Here is a 19,866-nt window from a genome sequence, read left to right as displayed (position 1 = left end):
ATTATTATTATTGTCTGTTTTTGTAATTACTCATTTCAGCCACAGGAGGCTGAGGTGCACCACTACCCCAGTATAAACCCGACTTTTTCCAGGTGATTTTAAATTTCTCCATTACTCTAAATACAGGGTAGATATATTGTATCACATAACATCTACACATAATGAGGAGGTCACACTGGATGTATGGGTTAAACATAGGACTTTTACCCTGGAGGCCGGGGTTTAACTCCTGTTATATTTATTGACTTATTTAACTTATTAAATAAGATTTTTCTTTTCTCTCTAATTCCATTTTCCCCCACTGTAGCAATCCACAGACAGATGGGGAATGACAGGAAACCCAGCTGCCCTGAACATCAGTGTAACTTCAGAAAGATTTTTTTGACACAGCCTCTTGTGGCCGAAATGAGTATTACAAAAACAAAGAGAAAAAAATGGACTTCCTCTCAGGGCCATGATGTCATCTTCTTTATAACGTTGGAAATAAGTTGTGCAGAGTTCCAGCGTAACAGAAACATTCTGAGAAGCAAATGTTACAGTTTTGTAGTGAACATAGTGAACATAAATACAAGATACAAGAGAGATGAACAACACACACAGTAAGTGTATTTCTAATCTCATATAAAAGAGAATTTTATATCAGGCAGGTATGTGTACTGTCATAGAGGCACATGCTCATAGGAGTGTTGTCACAGAAACAAACTAAAGATACAAATTCACTTTAGCATTTACATGTTCACTCGCAAAGTCAGACAGAGAAGCTCCTCTCTTCAGAGTTTTACAACTTGTTAACATCTTACTCATCTGAGAAAGCCTGGTCTTTTTTTTTTTGTCTGGTCTGCAGGCCAGGTAGGTATTCCCTTATGAATCTGGACCAGAATTGGTCTGCAAGGATCTATGAATGCTGCAAACATGTGTGTCTCAGGATCTCTGTCTCAGGATAGACAGGTCATCTATGTGACAGATCACAACTTCCAGCCCCTCTGTGACCTCAGCCACTATGCACTCAAAGTGTTCACGTGCGGAAGAAATGCCGAACGGAAGGCGGTTAAAGGGAAACCTCTGCTCCACCGATGGCAGAATGTACTTTTCAAGGCCCACATATTCACTCAGTACGGGCACGTCCACACACAAACGCACCTTTTTCTATGTATGTATATATACACACACACACACACACATAATTTTCTACATTGTAAAACAATGCTGAATGCATCAACACTATGAAATAACATATATGGAATTATAAAGTAATGTTTTAGATTTAAGATTCTTCAAAGTAGCCACATTTTGCTCTAACAGCTTTGCACCCTGTCGCTCATAACCAGAGGGGGCGCTGTGACCCCTCAGGTCCTTTATTCTTCACCCTCCTCCTCGGTCTCGTCTTTGACTTCCAAACATGGCGGCGTCAGTGAAGGAGGCTTAGTTCAAAAGTCTGCAATGCTCATTTTTCGAGCTTCATTATCAGATATTTTTCGTCGTTTACAGTTTTGAGCGAACATGTCACATCAGGAGGCCGGTAAAGAGAAGGAGAGTCCCGGGGAAAAAGGTTACAGGACTCCCGGTCTGAGGGGGGCTCAGACCACCACACTGTTCCGAGCTGTCAACCCTGAACTCTTCATCAAACCTGTGAGAGAGACACACACACACACACACACACACACACACACACACACACACACACACACACACACACACACACACAACACACACACACACACACACACACACACACACACACACACACACACACACACACACACACACCCTACAGAGTCACCAGAGGCCTGGACTATGACGCAGGTTCAACAAACCCAGGTTAACTTTTACATTTTCTGGCTTCACTGAACGCAACACTGACTGTCCTGATAACCTGGACTATGAAGCTGGTTATCAACTGGTTCAGTTTACTCTGGTTCACCTGTCCAGGTACGAGCTCGCTCATGTGAAACAGGAAGAGTTGTTCATCATAAACAACAGCGTCAGAACCATGAATCAAGTATTAATATGACATGAGAAAAAACGCTGACACCTGCTAGTACGTTCAGTTATAGTGACGTCATAAAGTGGAATTCAACAAGGTGAATTGTAAACAATATGATCACATGACTAGAATTTAGATTTCTGTTTCTGAACATAAGTTCTATTAAGGTCAGACTAAGGATATATTGTAAATACGTGCATGAATTATCATGAAGTTTCTCAGTCTTTTCTTTTCAGTCTGATGATGAACAAACTGTTCTGAACATGTGATGCAGATCAAACAGTTAAAGTTGATGTGAGCATGTTATTTACTGTGATAAACGCTCCTCTGTTTGTTAGAAGCTGTGTTTTAAAACCAAAGTGGACACAAGTAAAGACTCAAACACTGCTCTAAACAAATATCTATTATTCTTTATTATTGATCACTTTATTCTAACTCTTTTGTCCCTGTCAGGCTCCTGTAGGAATGATGTGATGTTGGTCAGTTGTTTGGTTGTTTTTATCTGATCTGGACCAGGTCAGGAGTTCAGCATCAGTTACCATGGTGATTAACGCCAGCAACAAGTGAACCACAGTCATAGTACTGAAAGCCCAGAGTTAAACTTGAAGTTACCTTGATGACCTGAAATCTTGCTTCGTAGTACAGGCCTCTGAAGTCTGGGTGAGCCTCGGATGTGTCTTTGTATGGTGTCTCACTCTGTCTTGTAGTAATAATGATTATAATAATTATTATTATTATCATAATAAAAATAAAAATGATGACAATAATAATAATAATAATAATAATAAGAAGAAGATAATGAAGCTTTTAAACAGACTCTTGAAACATTTGACATACAACATGATGACTGATGACATCATCACCTGTCATCATGACATGAAGCTGTGCTGTCTTGCAGAATAAACCGGTGATGGTGTTTGGACTGGTCACCATCACTCTGTGTGTGGGTTACCTGGGCTACCTGCACGCCACGAAAGAAAACGACCAGCAGCTGTATGAGGCCATCGACAGTGAGGGGGAGAGATACATGAGGAGGAAGACCTCCAAATGGGACTGACGTCACTGTGTGTGTGTGTGTGTGTGTGTGTGTGTGTGTTCATGTACTGTGACGACAGTGAATTAAAATCTGACCTGACTGAAACAAGGACACCTGTCAAGTTTTCTCTGAATACCAACATTAAAGTGTGTGAGTTCACCTGCCAGGCTGCCGTGTTTTTCACTTTGACTAGACAAAAGAAAACATTTGGATACATCATCTGGAGCTCTGGGAACATTTATGATACCAATTAATCAAAAATGTTATTGATTACAGATTAATGGATAATAAAAGTTTATTTGCAGCCATAATTTGGGAGTTAACAGGATTCCCAGCACAGCTTCTTGTAAATTCAAACCTGAGCAGTGGTCTGTGTTTATCATAAGTAAATGAGGACTGTCTGGACAGCACCAAAACACCTCTGAAGCCTAAACCTGCATCTGGATCATGGTCAGCTGCGCTGTCAAGCATCCAGGGCAAACACATCAGGTAGTTTTCACAGTCCCAGTGGGGAAAAAGTTTAAATAACATACAAACTGATTTTGTAGAAGATATAAAGTATAAAAAAAATTGATTTTATTATGAGCACATGATGAAATATCACTTCATATTAATGACTTCTCTTCTAAATGATACTTTCTGAATTCATACATATGTTCATTCTCTTCATACTGTGTTTATGTAGATCTTTTTTCTACTGCCAGTATCAGGTCACAGGTCAATGCCTCAGTTAACAGGAAATCAGCACCTTCACCGCACACCCGTTTCAACAAAATGAAACAACTAAACACAGTTGTGCTGTGATGACACAGAAGGTACAGATGTCAGCTCAGAGGAGGAGGTCAGTGCTACTCCTTTATTTGGCTTTCTCATCCTGCAGAGAGAAACAAAGAGGCAAACACCATCAGTCAACCGTAAGGTGAGAGTCACCTGTTGCATGAAAATTAAACACTGGAGTTTTGTGACCTAGTAACTACTGATAAAAATGGACAAAATCATGACTATCCACTAAGTCTAAGATAAAAGAGGAGTTGTAGTGATATAATGGGCTTTTCAATATTGGATATAAGATATTGTAAACGTGTTTGAGATGGTACCTTGATCACATTAGCCAGCTCTTGCAGTGTTTTTTCATATCGGGCCTCCATACATTTGAGGTTCTCAGGTTTAAAAATCTGCTTTTGAATCCCAGGACTGCCTGCCTCCTGCACCATTTGAAGGAAGTTCTTCTCCTGAGGGGGCCAAAAAACAAAAACCTCAGTTTTATACCATGTCTGTAGACTGTCAATGTCTTGATTGTTGGTGTATTTAAGTGTTTCACCTGTACTCCAAGCAGAAAGGTGAAGGCCAGGCCTGCTTTTCCTGCCCTCGCCGTCCTTCCGATCCTGAACAGAGACAGAGAAGTCGGGACAGACTGTCAGGACACAGGTGGAGCTGCTACACTGGACCATGCGCAGTGTTACTTCCTCTGCAAACTCACAGCTCACCTGTGAATGTACGTCCTGATGTACTGTGGCGCATCATAATTCACGACACATTTGACTCCGTTGATGTCGATGCCTCTGGCAGCTGCATCTGTGCTGATCAACCTTCAGGACGACACCGTTCATTCAACCTTAAAGCTCTCAGACACTTATGAATGGCTAACTACAAGAATCAGATACAAATCAATATTCTAATATTCCATTTAGCGTTCATGGTCATTGTTTTTGTTAGAATTATAACATTATGTGATAAAGAGTGTAGCCCTACTCGGTATGAAAAGTGCCCTGACATAACCTCTGTTATGATTCTATATAAACTCAACATGTGCCATAAAGATGACATAAGACAGGAAGAGAGAAGAAGCACGATCTACCAGAGCCTGACTGATAAACGTGAGTTCAAAAAGTCTGATGATGATGATAATGAGTTTGTCTGTTATTAATCTGTTGTTTACAGAACTGTGTCCACGATATATGTAGTAAGTGGGACATTTTACAGTGTAGAAATCAACTTGTCAGTGCTCTCCGGTGGACAAAGCCTTGAATGGAGACATGGTTTCTATTGTGAACATAGGTGGAAATGTGTGGGGACAGTGGGGGCGTATACCTAACTATGTAAATTTAAGTAATATAGCACTTGTGAAATTAAAAAATGCAAAACAATGCGATTTTAAGTTTCAAATGATTTCGTCCCCCCCTCTGCCTCACAGTGGTTTGGTCCTGTAAGAGTGGTTGTGGCTCAGAGAAAAGAAACACAGACATACAGTCGTTCTTCAGTGCAGCAAAAAAACAGTAGTCTCCCAGAAATATTAACTGCCATATGATGAAATCTTCATAAGAAAGGAATGAAGTGTTTATGGAACTGTTAACATGATGGTGAGCTGAGCACAGAGAGGCAGGGAGCAGGGACAGTCAGACAGTCTGGACTCTCAGGTAAAATGGTCCTTTTAACTTCATTGTTGCATAAGAAGCGACGCCCCACTGATCCAGGAACAGATATACGTTATAAATCCATTATTATAAAGATCAGTTCTACATGTGATGAAGAGAGAGCAGAGGAGCAGAGTCGCCACAGTGCAGGTGAACTGGACTGGCAACTGCCCCCCTCTGTTTGTGAATATAAATATATCACATATCATGTCATATAAACAGCTTCCTGCAATCACACCACAACACCTCAGTATTTTTATACTGTATGTTCCTTACAGGAATTGATAGCTTGATGTTCCTCTAATGTTTATGCTGTACACACACACACACACACACACACTCACAGTTGGATCTTTCCTTGTTCAAATTTCTTCAGCGTCTTTTTCCTCTCCCCAGGAGAGAGTCGGGATGAGAACTCAGCAGCATGAACGCCACCAAACAGCTGCACCAGCAGGAAAAGCCTGAGGACAGGAGCAGGGCAGATACAGATTCTACACATGCTTGAAAGTTAAAACACACACAAGAAACACCATGTAATGTGTTTAAACAGCTCTCTCTAACCTGTGTGCAGTCTCTCTGGAGTTGGTGAAACAGAGGATGGGGCTGAGCTTCATGCGCAGGATGCAGTGGATGATGAGGAGGGGCTTTTTGCTCAACGTACAGGGAACATAATACTCCTAAAAACACAAATTAAATCCATAATTCTTCATCATCATCATCATCATCTACTGTGCGACCGCGTCTGTGCTCCACATTGCTGCACTCCACTTCCAGGCCTGAAGGTCAAAGGTCATCTCTTACCGTCAGGCCTTGGGGGAAGTCAAAGCGGTCTTGCTTCTGGGTGGGGGCTGCTGGTGTGGTGCTGGTGTGGCTGTGGATGGAGCTGAAGAGTCTGGGCTGGTGGAGGCCCAGCTGCTGCAGCTTCTCTGGGTTTTGTGTGAGTGTGGCAGAAAACAGCAGCTTCTGCAGCGGCACTTGAGGTGGAGACAGACTGAGGAGACACAGACCAACACACGGTTACCCCAGTCTGAAGCACGACACCGTAACTTAAGGGGATTTCACACCTTATATAGATAGGTATATAGGTGTGTGCCTTTCCAAATCATGTCATATCAGTTTTACACAAGGTGGTAGAGGGGGAGTGTTTTGTTTTTTTTATTCTGTTTAAATTCTCAGAAAAAAACAGTTTAAATCAAGACAAACACTTTGGTGGCAAGTTTCACCACTGAAGATCATTGGTCTTGCTCTAACAGCTTTGCACCCTGTCGCTCATAACCAGAGGGGGCGCTGTGACCCCTCAGGTCCTTTATTCTTCACCCTCCTCCTCGGTCTCGTCTTTGACTTCCAAACATGGCGGCGTCAGTGAAGGAAGCTTAGTCCAAAAGTCTGCAATGCTCATTTTTCGAGCTTCATTATCAGATATTTTTCGTCGTTTACAGTTACAGAGCGAACATGTCACATCAGGAGGCCGGTAAAGAGAAGGAGAGTCCCGGGGAAAAAGGTTACAGGACTCCCGGTCTGAGGGGGGCTCAGACCACCACACTGTTCCGAGCTGTCAACCCTGAACTCTTCATCAAACCTGTGAGAGACACACACACACACCCTACAGAGTCACCAGAGGCCTGGACTATGACGCAGGTTCAACAAACCCAGGTTAACTTTTACATTTTCTGGCTTCACTGAACGCAACACTGACTGTCCTGATAACCTGTGCTATGAAGCTGGTTATCAACTGGTTCAGTTTACTCTGGTTCACCTGTCCAGGTATGAGCTCGCTCATGTGAAACAGGAAGAGTTGTTAATCATAAACAACAGCGTCAGAACCATGAATCAAGTATTAATATGACATGAGAAAAAACGCTGACACCTGCTAGTACGTTCAGTTATAGTGACGTCATAAAGTGGAATTCAACAAGGTGAATTGTAAACAATATGATCACATGACTAGAATTTAGATTTCTGTTTCTGAACATAAGTTCTATTAAGGTCAGACTAAGGATATATTGTAAATACGTGCATGAATTATCATGAAGTTTCTCAGTCTTTTCTTTTCAGTCTGATGATGAACAAACTGTTCTGAACATGTGATGCAGATCAAACAGTTAAAGTTGATGTGAGCATGTTATTTACTGTGATAAACTCTCCTCTGTTTGTTAGAAGCTCTGTTTTAAAACCAAAGTGGACACAAGTAAAGACTCAAACACTGCTCTAAACAAATATCTATTATTCTTTATTATTGATCACTTTATTCTAACTCTTTTGTCCCTGTCAGGCTCCTGTAGGAATGATGTGATGTGGTTGGCTGTTGGTTTGGCTGTTGACAGGTTTCTATCTGATCTGGACCAGGTCAGGAGTTCAGCATCAGTTACCATGGTGATTAACGCCAGCAACAAGTGAACCACAGTCATAGTACTGAAAACCCAGAGTTAAACTTGAAGTTACCTTGATGACCTGAAATCTTGCTTCGTAGTACAGGCCTCTGAAGTCTGGGTGAGCCTCGGATGTGTCTTTGTATGGTGTCTCACTCTGTCTTGTAGTAATAATGATTATAATAATAATTATTATTATCATAATAAAAATAAAAATGATGACAATAATAATAATAAGAAGAAGATAATGAAGCTTTTAAACAGACTCTTGAAACATTTGACATACAACATGATGACTGATGACATCATCACCTGTCATCATGACATGAAGCTGTGCTGTCTTGCAGAATAAACCGGTGATGGTGTTTGGACTGGTCACCATCACTCTGTGTGTGGGTTACCTGGGCTACCTGCACGCCACGAAAGAAAACGACCAGCAGCTGTATGAGGCCATCGACAGTGAGGGGGAGAGATACATGAGGAGGAAGACCTCCAAATGGGACTGACGTCACTGTGTGTGTGTGTGTGTGTGTGTGTTCATGTACTGTGACGACAGTGAATTAAAATCTGACTGGACTGAAACAAGGACACCTGTCAAGTTTTCTCTGAATGCCAACATTAAAGTGTGTGAGTTCACCTGCCAGGCTGCCGTGTTTTTCACTTTGACTAGACAAAAGAAAACATTTGGATACATCATCTGGAGCTCTACAGATTAATGGATAATAAAAGTTTATTTGCAGCCATAATTATGGACTTAACAAGATTCCCAGCACAGCTTCTTGTAAATTCAAACCTGAGCAGTGGTCTGTGTTTATTATAAGTAAATGAGGACTGTCTGGACAGCACCAAAACACCTCTGAAGTCTAAACCTGCATCTGGATCGTGGTCAGTTGCGCTGTCAAGCATCCAGGGCAAACACATCAGCTAGTTTTCACAGTCCCAGTGGGGAAAAAGTTTAAATAACATACAAACTGATTTTGTAGAAGATATAAAGTATAAAAAAATTGATTTTATTATTAGCACATGATGAAATATCACTTCATATTAATGACTTCTCTTCTAAATGATACTTTCTGAATTCATACATATGTTCATTCTCTTCATACTGTGTTTATGTAGATCTTTTTTCTACTGCCAGTATCAGGTCACAGGTCAATGCCTCAGTTAACAGGAAATCAGCACCTTCACCGCACACCCGTTTCAACAAAATGAAACAACTAAACACAGTTGTGCTGTGATGAAAACACAGGTACAGATGTCAGCTCAGAGGAGGAGGTCAGTGCTACTCCTTTATTTGGCTTTCTCATCCTGCAGAGAGAAACAAAGAGGCAAACACCATCAGTCAACCGTAAGGTGAGAGTCACCTGTTGCATGAAAATTAAACACTGGAGTTTTGTGACCTAGTAACTACTGATAAAAATGGACAAAATCATGACTATCCACTAAGTCTAAGATAAAAGAGGAGTTGTAGTGATATAATGGGCTTTTCAATATTGGATATAGGATATTGTAAACGTGTTTGAGATGGTACCTTGATCACATTAGCCAGCTCTTGCAGTGTTTTTTCATATCGGGCCTCCATACATTTGAGGTTCTCAGGTTTGAAAATCTGCTTTTGAATCCCAGGACTGCCTGCCTCCTGCACCATTTGAAGGAAGTTCTTCTCCTGAGGGGGCCAAAAACAAAAACCTCAGTTTTATACCATGTCTGTAGACTGTCAATGTCTTGATTGTTGGTGTATTTAAGTGTTTCACCTGTACTCCAAGCAGAAAGGTGAAGGCCAGGCCTGCTTTTCCTGCCCTCGCCGTCCTTCCGATCCTGAACAGAGACAGAGAAGTCGGGACAGACGGTCAGGACACAGGTGGAGCTGCTACACTGGACCATGCGCAGTGTTACTTCCTCTGCAAAACCACAGCTCACCTGTGAATGTACGTCCTGATGTACTGTGGCGCATCATAATTCACGACACATTTGACTCCGTTGATGTCGATGCCTCTGGCAGCTGCATCTGTGCTGATCAACCTTCAGGACGACACCGTTCATTCAACCTTAAAGCTCTCAGACACTTATGAATGGCTAACTACAAGAATCAGATACAAATCAATATTCTAATATTCCATTTAGCGTTCATGGTCATTGTTTTTGTTAGAATTATAACATTATGTGATAAAGAGTGTAGCCCTACTCGGTATGAAAAGTGCCCTGACATAACCTCTGTTATGATTCTATATAAACTCAACATGTGCCATAAAGATGACATAAGACAGGAAGAGAGAAGAAGCACGATCTACCAGAGCCTGACTGATAAACGTGAGTTCAAAAAGTCTGATGATGATGATAATGAGTTTGTCTGTCATTAATCTGTTTACAGAACTGTGTCCACGATATATGTAGTAAGTGGGACATTTTACAGTGTAGAAATCAACTTGTCAGTGCTCTCCGGTGGACAAAGCCTTGAACGGAGACATGGTTTCTATTGTGAACATAGGTGGAAATGTGGGGGGACAGTGGGGGCGTATACCTAACTATGTAAATTTAAGTAATATAGCACTTGTGAAATTAAAAAATGCAAAACAATGCGATTTTAAGTTTCAAATGATTTCGTCCCCCCCTCTGCCTCACAGTGGTTTGGTCCTGTAAGAGTGGTTGTGGCTCAGAGAAAAGAAACACAGACATACAGTCGTTCTTCAGTGCAGCAAAAAAACAGTAGTCTCCCAGAAATATTAACTGCCATATGATGAAATCTTCATAAGAAAGGAATGAAGTGTTTATGGAACTGTTAACATGATGGTGAGCTGAGCACAGAGAGGCAGGGAGCAGGGACAGTCAGACAGTCTGGACTCTCAGGTAAAATGGTCCTTTTAACTTCATTGTTGCATAAGAAGCGACGCCCCACTGATCCAGGAACAGATATACGTTATAAATCCATTATTATAAAGATCAGTTCTACATGTGATGAAGAGAGAGCAGAGGAGCAAAGTCGCCACAGTGCAGGTGAACTGGACTGGCAACTGCCCCCCTCTGTTTGTGAATATAAATATATCACATATCATGTCATATAAACAGCTTCCTGCAATCACACCACAACACCTCAGTATTTTTATACTGTATGTTCCTTACAGGAATTGATAGCTTGATGTTCCTCTAATGTTTATGCTGTACACACACACACACACACACACACTCACAGTTGGATCTTTCCTTGTTCAAATTTCTTCAGCGTCTTTTTCCTCTCCCCAGGAGAGAGTCGGGATGAGAACTCAGCAGCATGAACGCCACCAAACAGCTGCACCAGCAGGAAAAGCCTGAGGACAGGAGCAGGGCAGATACAGATTCTACACATGCTTGAAAGTTAAAACACACACAAGAAACACCATGTAATGTGTTTAAACAGCTCTCTCTAACCTGTGTGCAGTCTCTCTGGAGTTGGTGAAACAGAGGATGGGGCTGAGCTTCATGCGCAGGATGCAGTGGATGATGAGGAGGGGCTTTTTGCTCAACGTACAGGGAACATAATACTCCTAAAAACACAAATTAAATCCATAATTCTTCATCATCATCATCATCATCTACTGTGCGACCGCGTCTGTGCTCCACATTGCTGCACTCCACTTCCAGGCCTGAAGGTCAAAGGTCATCTCTTACCGTCAGGCCTTGGGGGAAGTCAAAGCGGTCTTGCTTCTGGCTGGGGGCTGCTGGTGTGGTGCTGGTGTGGCTGTGGATGGAGCTGAAGAGTCTGGGCTGGTGGAGGCCCAGCTGCTGCAGCTTCTCCGGGTTTTGTGTGAGTGTGGCAGAAAACAGCAGCTTCTGCAGCGGCACTTGAGGTGGAGACAGACTGAGGAGACACAGACCAACACACGGTTACCCCAGTCTGAAGCACGACACCGTAACTTAAGGGGATTTCACACCTTATATAGATAGGTATATAGGTGTGTGCCTTTCCAAATCATGTCATATCAGTTTTACACAAGGTGGTAGAGGGGGAGTGTTTTGTTTTTTTTATTCTGTTTAAATTCTCAGAAAAAAACAGTTTAAATCAAGACGAACACTTTGGTGGCAAGTTTCACCACTGAAGATCATTGGTCTTGATCTAAACTGTGAGGCTTCACAAGACTGACTCACCTGGCTGCTGTGACATATGCTGGCTCAGTCCTCCTGAAGATGGACATGGCTTCCGGTTCACTTCCTGATCTGTACACCGCCTTCACCACCTGACTGAGCCAGGACTGGTGCATGCTGTCGATCATCCTGTCAGCTTCGTCAATGATCTGGGATGGATAGAATGAAAACCACTTTCAAAAAGGAGCACAGATGATGGATGGCCAACAGCTGACTGCACCGTTACACAGAACTCACAAGAAACCGGAGGTGTTCCAGACACAAGCCTGAATTCTTGTTGATGTGGTCAACCAGTCGACCTGGAGTGGCCACAACGATGTCTGCTAAACTGCGTCTCATGTCCGCTCTGGAGGAAAGATCGTGATTAACAGAAATATGTTGCTGTAGTTGCATAAAATAAAGAAATAAACTCTAACACTCAGGCCCTATAAAGCATTTACTAAGTAAAATGTCATATGGTAATGTTGCTAAATGGAAAAGCCCCCACCTGTGTTCTGAGAGTGAGGCCTGCTCTGCAGCGAAGGACCTCTGACCAGCCAGCATCACCACTCTCAGAGTCGTTCCCTCAGCGTATGATGTGAACACTTTGCAAACCTGTACAAGAGAACACGACTGCTGAGATTCTTTAAAGTTCTAATCTGTAACTTTTCCACATTCCCAAATGTTTCCATTAATTTTCAAACCAGAGAAATCTGTGACTTTAATCATGGTAACGCTCCATGTCATTGGTCTCCTGTCAGTGACATCATATCCTCTATGATCATGTGTCAGTGTGTTTGTCTGACAGAAGCTCAACATTGACTTTTATCTAGTTTTAAGCCACATACACTTTTTACACCTTGGTGGTTTTCAGCTCTATATTTGAACCAGATGAAGGATTTTAGTCGTCGGACGTCTGGATCTGAAATTATCAGAGAAACAAGCTGAGGAAATGTTAAACAGCTCAGCTCCCAGCTGCTGGAGACGTCCTGTCCTGTGTCACTGAAGAGCGTCGCTGAATCTCTGATTTATAAAGGTAAACTGCTTTCTGGGTGTTTCTACTGGTGTGTTTGTTATGGAGAGGAGGAAACCTCTGTGGATAATTCAGCTGCTGGTAAAAACCTGCTGAACATCTGCTTCATAAGTTATCAGAGAAACAATCAGAACAAAGGTTAGCATCAATCTCAGCTCCAGCTCTTCCCTGAGTCTCTGTCCTCCGTACAGCGTCACTCAAACACTGACTTTAAATGTGAAACTGCTTCATTCAGTGTTTTTAACAGTTAGAATCACCGGGTCTGTTTGATTTCCTGAACCAGTGACACTGAAGGAATCTAAACCGGGAGGAGCTTACGGTAATGGTGGTGAACACAACAGCTCCCATGATGAAGTTTCAGACTGTGTGTTTAAATGTCAGCAAACATTACTGAACTCTTGTTTTGAAAGATTCTGACCTGCTGAGCGAGCTCTTTGGTCGGCAACACAGCCAAAGCCCGGACTTCACACACCACCCGCTCCGTCAGCACCTGATGGAAGACATGTCTTTCTGTATATTCCACCTTCTTCAGTCATACACATACTGTAGTGCCTATACATTTTACATGTATATTCTGCTCAAAGCTACTTAAAGAGAAGGCAGGACATTTACCTGTATGACAGGTAAGACAAAGGCAAGAGTCTTGCCACTGCCTGTTGGTGCAGACACACAGATGTCTCTGGGCTTGTAGCCACCACGTCCAATCAGTAGTCCCTGCTGTGTGCTCTCTAAGATGGCTGGGATGACCTCCGCTTGCACTATGAGAGGGTCAAAGTAACTATCCACAACTCTTATTTTTCAAGTGTACAGTTCATTCAGACACGTTGTTGAGTTGCAGCCTCATGGTAAAACCATTTTAATTCATTTTTCCCTCCTCAGTCTTCTCTCAATGTTCCATAATGACAAAGTGAAAACTGAATTTTAGAAAGTTTATTAAGAACTGAAATATCACATTGACATAAGTATTCAGACACTTCACTCAGGACTCAGTTGAAGCAGCTTTGGCAGCGATCACAGTCTCCAGTCTTCTCGGGTCTGATGTCACAAGCTTTTCACATCTTGATTTGTGGATGTTTTCTCGTTTCTTCTCTGCAGATCCCCTCAGGCTCTGTCAGGGTGAATGGGGACGCTAGTGGACAGACATGTTCAGGTCTCTGCAGATGTTGGACTGGTTTCAAGTCAGGACTCTGTCTGGTCCACTCAAGGACATTCATAGAGTTGTCTCTTGGACACTTCTGTGCTGTCTTGGATGATTGCTTAGTGTTGTGGTCCTGTTGGTGAACCTTTAGCCCGGTCTGAGGTCCTAAGCTCTGGACCAGGTTTTCCCTCAGTCCTGATCGGTCTCCCTGTCCCCCCACTCATCAGAGCAGAGAACTTGTTTTTTCTCAGTCTCAGAGTCCTTTAGCTGCTTCTTTAAAAATTGTCACTGAGGAAACTGAGGAGAAGCTTCGCCTGGACACTCTCACTCACATGAAGACCAGATCAGTGGAGAGCTGCAGTGATGGTTGTCCTTCTGAAAGTTTCTCTAGAGCTAAGAGAGACCATCAGGTTCTTGGTCTCCTCTCTTCTCTCTGATGTCTCAGTTAGTCCAGGTCCAGCTCTAGAAGAGTCCTGGCTGTTCCAGACTTCTTCATGTCAGAATGATGGAGACCATTGTTCTTCTCAGGGACCTTCCATGCAGCAGAAATGTTTTTGAGCCTTGACACAGTCCTGTCTCTGAGCTCTGCAGCAGCTCCTTCCTCCTCATGGTTTCTGCTCTGATCTGCATCGTCAGCTGTGAGACTTTATATAGACAGGTGTGTGTCTTTCACATCATGTCCAATCAGCTGAGTTCACCACAGGTGGACTCCAGTCAGGGTGTAGAAACATCTCAGAGGTGATCCAGAGAAATAGAGGAGCCTGAGCTAAACTTAAAGTCAGAGTAAAGTGTCTGAATACTTTTGTCAATGTGAGATTTCAGTTTTTCTTTCACTTTGTTAATTTGGATGTACTTAGTGTAGACCAATTAATACGGAAGTATACAACAGTGATGGTTCCAAATCTTTTTCAAATCACAACATCCCCCAACATTATAATGAATGATTTCACACCCCCACCCACACAACACATGCACCTCTTTGAGCTAAAGAGACAGGAACAAACTAATAAAATAATTAAATAACATAAATAGCACAGCTGTAACATATGTGTTTTATATGAACATCAACAATAAGTGAAATAATATAGGCTTATTCCTCAACTCTTAGAACTTGGGAAACCCCCCTGCTGAATACACAGAATCATTCAGACTGTGTCAATACCTGGAAAGAAGTGTTGAATCCCGTTATTCTGCAGTTTTTTCACAAGTCCAGCACAAAGTCCTGAGATGTCAGAGACGGGGACCAGGTTGCTTTTAATGTCTCTGTGAATCACATCAGGCTGAGCGAGCCACTGAGGCAGGACTCTGTGTACCTGTGAACACAGGAACAAACACTCAGTGGATATCTACGGTCCCCAGAAGATGAATACTACTGATATTGGTGACTCCTGACCCCCATGACCCCTCCGTCTAGCAACGTATCACTATACCTTTTGGACAGGTTTGTTCTCAAATCCGCCCATAACTGTGAATCCGGTGGGAGCAGAAGTCTTCTCTGGGGGCTGTTTTGGTGGGTCATTGTCTGCCTCTGCTTCCTCTTCTCCTCCAGTGTCCTCTGATCCATCACTTCCCGTCACAGGAGAGTCTGAAAGACCTTCAACTGAACCCCCTAAAATCCAAGGACAGAGACTAACTTACATTTTTTGAATGCGCTGTAAGCTTAGCTATGACTTTTCAGTCCTAATCTCCAGGGTGACTGTCTAACAATAAGACATTTTTGGGCAAAGAACTGCACCACATGGGCAGCGGTATGAGGACAACCTTGTCCACATGGTATACCAACTGTAGTGCCACCTCAATAAAAGGGCAGATGATGCTGTTTGGGCACTAGAAACTTTAAAAGGGATGTTCCAAAAGAAAAAGCAGGTCAGCAGGCAAGAGTAGGTGCTCAAAACATGTTATTTTATTATCAAAAATATTACCAAGAAGAAAAATGAACCCCGGGAAATTCAACAAAAAATAACTTAAACCATAACGAGATAAAATAGATAAAAACCTTCAGCCTCACAGCGAGCTGCCACCTGCTCTGTCCCTCCTTCCTGGCATCTTATCTTCTCCATTCACCTGACTGGAGTCTACCACCGGCGACCAACCCAACACAACCACTACATACTAACTTCTGTTACTGCTGACAATTCCCACTCTACAGTAAGCACCAGACATTATTCATAAGTGCACCCATCTCCCCACATACTCACGCACAGTCCCTCACTACCAAGAGGACCTAAGGACACACACCTGTTTCCCCTGTCCCTGACTGAGATGTTGATCAACCCCACTCACCTAGCCAAACTGAAAATATACAGTGGGTCGACCCTTCCAACATATCAAACCTACAAAAGATCAACCGCAACTCACAACCAATGTATTGAATAACTGAAGCTGAAAAATTAATAGAACCATCCAACTAAAATACTGATTACATTAACAATGATAATGACAAAACAATGATAAAGTGGGGGATCAGGGCCTGGTGAAAAGGGAATGGAGCAGCCTTTTCACACCGACCAATACTGGATGGTTCAGACAAATAACAATACTTTAAAATCTCAGCTGACGTTTTTTTTAAAACATGAACACTTGAAAATTACAGAAAAACAGTGGCATTTGACAATTTTTTTGACAACTGTTGGATGCATCAGAGGATGATAGTGGACAGTAGTGGACCTGCAGAAACACCCTGATGCAGCTGTAATAGTGAGATCATTTTCCTGACACTTACTGAAATGTAAAACTTCCTGTGCAAATAAAACCACCAGAATCTAACAAAAATGTTGCAGCCACTTTAATTTTTTTGGCTTTTTAGTTAATTTTTGTATCATATGAAATTCCACATTCATTCAGATTAAGGCATTAGGATTCCTCAGTCAGATGTCTGGACCACTCATGAGTATAAGTATATGAGTATAAGAAGATAGGTGAATGCCGCAGATTCTCATCAATCAACTGTACATGCCACTTAAGAACAAATCTGTTTGTACAAGTGTTTCTTGCATGAGGCCCAATGAGCTGAAAGACACAAAGCTGAGAGGAACTGCAGAGTTTGGAATAAATAAGAACAAACACAAACCTGATTGATTCTTCTGCTTCAGTCTTTCATTTGCACCTTTCTTCTTCTTCTTCTTTTTGTCTTTGACAGTCTCAATATTGTTTTCAGAGTCCAAAACATCCAAAGGCTCTACTGATGATTTCCTCTTTTTGTGGTGTTGAGGCTCTCGGCTGCTGTCCTGGCCAGCCTTTCTTTTCTTTTTGACACCCTGCTGTACTGTCTGCTGTCTCTGTTCTGTCAAACTCTGTTTCTGCTTCTCTTTTGCCTTCTGTTGCAGTTTAGCCAGTAATGCCTGGGACCGAGACTCCTTTGAGACGCTCCCATCGTCCTCCTCTCCGAGATACCTGTGAGCAACACGACAGAATTTAATACATTTTACAGGATCTTCAGTCCACAGTTGCAGCACAGTCACAGCACAGGAGCTTGTCCATTTGAAAACAGAGAATTTCTCAACATCATTTCCTATCTTTGCTGTGAGTACCGTTCACTTGCTGCTCTATGAGGCTTTCAAACCTCAAACCTGATTATTTTATCCACTGTGAATGAAGCTGATAAATATGTCATCTAAGATTAAAGATTAAAGTTTTTAGGTTTTCATTTTGTCTGAACCTGGTGAAAATCAGATTTTACTATTAGCTACCATGCTCATCATTCTAACGTTTGTTGGCAAGCATTCATGTTATTCTACATATCTCTTATTTACTGTGACAGCTGTTGAGATGACAGCAATCGGGCCAGAAGGTGTGCAGAAAAGACACCAGAAGATCATGTACAATAACAGCACACAGAGGGACATTAACAAACTGGGAAATGTTCTATCTGCAATACACCATGCAAAAATTGTGAGGATAGAATACATACACACACATACACACACCTATGTGTATGTGTGTTTAGAGCCAGTTAAGGAGGACTTTAATGCAACATAGCTTTAATGGAAGCCAGACAGAGACTAACATCAGGGCCATGTAGTAAAATGACTTAAGAAAAACCAGCGATGTAAAATAGCACAGAAAAGCAGCCTACCTGTTCACAAGAAACAGTGACATGTCAGTAGCGAGATGAAACGCCCCTAAAACCTTTTTTATTCTTTTCAACTATTTCGCACTAAGGAAATATTAACACTGAATATTAATTATCTCCGTCCATAATCGTAACTCTGGTCAAACTTTAGCGAACTACACAAACCAACGTTTCCTCGTGTGTCGTTTTTCGACACTCAACACACGCAGTTTGATGACGCAGCTGCATGTTTTTAGCGTCACCAGTAGGACGTGGCCACATTAACCAGATATTCGGTGAGGAACTGAATGCTTCTATTATATCCAACGTCTGTAATACATTTCCCGTTAAATGGGAGTATGTATTGTTTGGTTTCCATAACTCTATTACTTAAGGTGACGATATGTTTTATTTGATCAATCTTGTTATTCTTTATGCAAAATTTCACATTCATAAGAGTAAATTCTCAAATAATAAGCCATTCTTTCTTACTTTAATCATAGAAATTGAAAAATATATATCTATCATATCCACAAGTACAAAAAGAAAAGCTATTAAGACATATAATGCTTGCTCACATTAAAATATTTTCGTTTTACATACACTTTTAATTTTTCCCCTGGCGATTCTTATTTATTATTATTAGTATTATTACTATTAGTATTTATTTATTTTTATTTTTATTTTTAATTTCATTTTAATTTCTATTTTTTATTTATTTTTTATTTTTTTTATTCATATATTTATTTTTCTTTTATGTTGGTTGTTAAACTGTTTGTATTTCAGTTTGGTCAGCTGAGCTGTTTACAATGTCAAATATTGTTTATATGTACACAGTTCAGAACATTTTCAATGAAAAAAAAAACAGATTTTCGGTGATAAAACAAAATTTAAAACAAATTTCGTTAAAATACATTACAAAAGCTCAGTCACAACCAAAACGTATCCCAGCAGTCGTTTGAATTCCCCCACCTCCCCCTCTTCTTAATGGAACTGTCCACTGATGACGTTGACCAATCACAACTAAGTGGCACAAGTTTAAACAGCAAAGGGAGTTGGTTCTGATGCGCCCACACCAGCGTTTTGGGTCTCGCTAGTTTATTGTTCATAAAAAAAATGTGTTAGTTTGCCTGGTAGTGTTTTTTCGTCGGTGACTATCAAAAAACAAAGATGACGGAAGAGTCTGCTGTGAAGGTTTGTGTTCGAGTCCGTCCGCTTATCGCGAGGTAAGTCTTGAGCAGTGAGTTACAAGTTAAGGAGCTAACGTTAATTTTTCCTGATGCTAACACTGACTGTTAACGTTACTGGCCGAAGTAATGTCAGTCGTTTTATTAAAATCGGGCGTTACTGGCGAGTCGTTTTTCAGCTAATAACTGTGTAATTAAGTTCAGTGGTAAAACACATTTAATATGAACTAACCTAAGCTAAGTTATCGCTGTGGAGCTGCAAACGTTTGGCGGTGTTGTCTCTGTTTTTTGTGTCTGAATGATGCTTTACCAAATCGACAATGCTAAAGAGCTTTTGGGCTGGTGTTTATTTGTGTTGGCTCCACACATGACTGTAATTAACGTTAGGATTTGTCATGCAGTAATATAATCACCACATCTACTTAACTATGAAGCGCTCACCGGAGCAAGGCGCTATGTCTGAGCGTCACTGGTAAATACGACGCTAACGTTAGCTTATTCTTAACATATATTGTCTTTATATCAGTTCGAGACAATTAAGATAACATATATGATT

The 19,866-nt window shown here is 41.5% G+C and overlaps 4 protein-coding genes across 7 annotated transcripts in view; 3 read left to right on the top strand and 1 right to left on the bottom strand.

Moving 5' to 3' along the window:
* The first annotated feature begins 1,387 nt into the window (after positions 1-1,387).
* LOC130160567 (small integral membrane protein 8-like) lies at positions 1,388-3,184 on the top strand. The gene is made up of 2 exons (XM_056363167.1): positions 1,388-1,629; positions 2,883-3,184. Exons 1-2 carry the CDS (start codon positions 1,501-1,503, stop codon positions 3,039-3,041), a joined length of 288 nt encoding a protein of 95 aa, XP_056219142.1. The 5' UTR covers positions 1,388-1,500; the 3' UTR covers positions 3,042-3,184.
* Positions 3,185-3,284: 100 nt separating this feature from the next.
* On the bottom strand, positions 3,285-18,358 carry ddx51 (DEAD (Asp-Glu-Ala-Asp) box polypeptide 51). Of its 2 annotated transcripts, none has more exons than XM_056363165.1 (16): positions 18,148-18,358; positions 17,143-17,465; positions 15,503-15,681; positions 15,235-15,385; positions 13,547-13,692; positions 13,353-13,424; positions 12,410-12,516; positions 12,160-12,268; positions 11,926-12,071; positions 6,236-6,425; positions 5,996-6,111; positions 5,779-5,895; positions 4,508-4,609; positions 4,342-4,405; positions 4,118-4,252; positions 3,285-3,894 (listed from the first exon to the last, which is right to left on the bottom strand). In XM_056363165.1, the coding sequence occupies exons 1-16, from the start codon at positions 18,168-18,170 to the stop codon at positions 3,877-3,879; spliced, it is 1,998 nt and encodes a 665-aa protein (XP_056219140.1). In that variant the 5' UTR covers positions 18,171-18,358; the 3' UTR covers positions 3,285-3,876. The 2 variants fall into 2 exon arrangements, with proteins under 2 accessions (XP_056219140.1, XP_056219138.1); XM_056363163.1 differs by lacking the exons at positions 3,285-3,894; positions 4,118-4,252; positions 4,342-4,405; ... (2 more) ...; positions 5,996-6,111; positions 6,236-6,425 and adding exons at positions 8,793-9,111; positions 9,335-9,469; positions 9,558-9,621; ... (2 more) ...; positions 11,209-11,324; positions 11,449-11,638.
* smim8 (small integral membrane protein 8) lies at positions 6,769-8,439 on the top strand. Its single transcript, XM_056363166.1, has 2 exons — positions 6,769-7,015; positions 8,151-8,439. The coding sequence occupies exons 1-2, from the start codon at positions 6,887-6,889 to the stop codon at positions 8,307-8,309; spliced, it is 288 nt and encodes a 95-aa protein (XP_056219141.1). The 5' UTR covers positions 6,769-6,886; the 3' UTR covers positions 8,310-8,439.
* Positions 18,359-19,188: 830 nt separating the features above from the next.
* The window catches only part of cenpe (centromere protein E), a 30,833-nt gene continuing 30,155 nt past the window's right edge, over positions 19,189-19,866 (top strand). For all 3 annotated transcript variants that reach the window (XM_056404510.1, XM_056404509.1, XM_056404508.1), the window contains exon 1: positions 19,189-19,349. In XM_056404510.1, coding sequence (XP_056260485.1) covers positions 19,294-19,349 — 56 coding nt within the window. In that variant the 5' untranslated portion in view covers positions 19,189-19,293. The remainder of the gene's footprint in view (positions 19,350-19,866) is intronic.

This window comes from Seriola aureovittata, chromosome 19 (genome assembly GCF_021018895.1).
Source record: "Seriola aureovittata isolate HTS-2021-v1 ecotype China chromosome 19, ASM2101889v1, whole genome shotgun sequence".
Taxonomy (NCBI): Eukaryota; Metazoa; Chordata; class Actinopteri; order Carangiformes; family Carangidae; genus Seriola; species Seriola aureovittata.
This window is presented reverse-complemented; position numbering and strand designations above follow the sequence as displayed.